Source organism: Puccinia triticina, chromosome 7A (assembly GCF_026914185.1).
Source record: "Puccinia triticina chromosome 7A, complete sequence".
In the NCBI taxonomy this organism is placed as follows: Eukaryota; Fungi; Basidiomycota; class Pucciniomycetes; order Pucciniales; family Pucciniaceae; genus Puccinia; species Puccinia triticina.
In genome coordinates, this window is record NC_070564.1 from 6,232,048 (window position 1) to 6,234,140 (window position 2,093).

A 2,093-nucleotide genomic window follows, 5' to 3' on the forward strand; every position below is an offset into this window, starting at 1 on the left:
ACCTGATCGCTTTGGCGTGAACGGTCAAGAGAATCTCCTTCCGAAGTATAGAGAAGTTTGCGACCGATAACATTCCGTTCGGTAATGCGACTCGGTGAGTTAGAGCGTTGTTCCAAACATGAATGTCGTACCTCAGTGCCGTCATATAGCCCTCCCTCCTGATTATCACATCGGCGTTCTGCTTGTGAGCTACCAGCCAGTCCGCCAGGTTTGCATGCGTAGGAATCTTCCGGACCGCTGCGAGGAATCCTTGATGATTTATCGACCACTCCTGATAAGTTTGAAGATATTCGCTCGGGTAAGGGTACCCCGTATACCGGTCTGTGTCTCCATTATTGGACTTCACCCTCTTCTCCGTCGTGTGCAGGATTGCCTTATCCTGCCATGCCTCGTTGAAGATGGTCAGGGGTAATGGGGCCCTGAACTCGACTAGCCTACGCTCAAAAAACGGCGTAAATCCGAGGTCATTGTTGGTGGGGATGGCCGAGTTGTCGAAGATGACTGCCGTGCCTACTTGCTGCGGAATACCTGCCATCTCATCGTAATCTCTCACCCGTGAGGGGTTGCGCGGATTTGGAGTCGGGACTGTAAATCCTGGGATCGACAATGGGGGGCCGGCCTCTCTGTTTGCTTGTGAGGTTTCTCGAGAAGGGCGTGTGTCTGGATTGTTGACGATAGATGAGAAATCCAGATTGGGGAGCCGATGGTTGTTGGTGACGGTGTTGGTGGGATTGATTGGAGTTCCTCCGGTGATCGTTCCTCCTAGCCCAGCGCAAATCTGATAAAATATCAAGGCCTGGCCTGCCTGTCCCTTCTCCGCTGCCCCTTTCGCCATCCTTATCATATCCAGCATTGCCCCTTGGAGGTCGTTTCCCCTGTGCTCTATTCGTGGTGTCCCAGATGCTTCTCCTTGAATACTCGCTGGATCGTCGGCTGAATGGGGTAAGCGTCGCAGACGATCTCAGCCTCCTTCCACAGTCCTTCTACCGACCCTCCTCAAACCAGCCCTCCAATTGATTAAATCGCTTACCTGTTTTTGATTTTCCCGCCCCCTCCTTGGCTCCTCCCTCTGGTAACTCCCATATCCCTAATCCTACATCCTTTCCCCTTGCTCGCTCCTTTCCGTCCCTTTCGACTCCTATCTCAATCTCCTCCCCTTCTTCCTCTGGGGCCTTCAATGACGAGCGTGTCGCAATCTTCCTGGTTGTTGTCTTAGCGATGGTGACCTTCTTTGTTTTCTTAGGTTGAACCGTTTTCGGCCCTTCCTGCACAGCGCCTTGGGCGGCTACCTCGTCCGGATGCTCCTCGTGGCTTTCCTGCAACCCTTGAGTTTGGCCTGCCTCTTTCGGCTGCTCCGCGACTTGCGACCTAACCGTCAACGACCCTACTCCCGCGGCTTGTTTTACGGCTGACGTGGTTTCTGCGATGAGGTTGAACATGATTGTCAGTTTTTTTTTTTAAAATAAAAGGCAAAAATTTCCTTCTTTTGGTTTGGGAACTTGGTGTTGGTTTGTGATCAGCGAGGCTTGCAGATTCTAGTGTTCCGAGGCGGATGCGGCTAGCCGGTACCGGTTGCCCCCGGATCAGCTAGGTTTAAGAATCTGGTTGCTGCAATCCCAACTGCGGAGTGCGGTGGCCCTCTCTGGTCAAGCGTGCTTCCCTTTGCGCACCAGTTCCCTTCCGCGCTCTCGCGCGGGGCAGCGCCTACTGAGTTTACGCGTCTTGGACTAGACCCACCTCCCGCTTTGCTCCCGGTAAGCACCCATCACCGGGCAACCCGCACCAGGCATGGATGTAGTCTCCAAATATTTCTTCACATATCTTCAGGAACAGTTGGCTTCTCAGCAGCTTCTGGAGGAGTGCGATGGACTCATCAGGCCAATTGCAGGTCAAGGTTGGACATTTTCTCACATTAAGAGGATTCAAAGTTGGCCAATTGCAACTTGCATGCACTTTTGCAAGTTGGTGTTCAAGGCTGTTCTTGATGACCAACTTGCAAAAAGATGTTCAAGAAGGCTTAGAGGGCTTAAGACAATGTGACCTGCATGCAATTTTGCAACTTGGTGTTCAAGAATAAACTTGAATGCTGACTT

At 52.1% G+C, this 2,093-nt stretch overlaps 1 protein-coding gene across 1 annotated transcript; it reads right to left on the reverse strand.

Moving 5' to 3' along the window:
- Positions 1 to 983: 983 nt before the first annotated feature.
- PtA15_7A691 (uncharacterized protein) lies at positions 984 to 1,439 on the reverse strand (the record flags this gene model as incomplete). The annotated part of the gene is made up of 1 exon (XM_053171324.1): positions 984 to 1,439. One exon carries the CDS (start codon positions 1,437 to 1,439, stop codon positions 984 to 986), a length of 456 nt encoding a protein of 151 aa, XP_053022517.1.
- Positions 1,440 to 2,093: the final 654 nt, after the last annotated feature.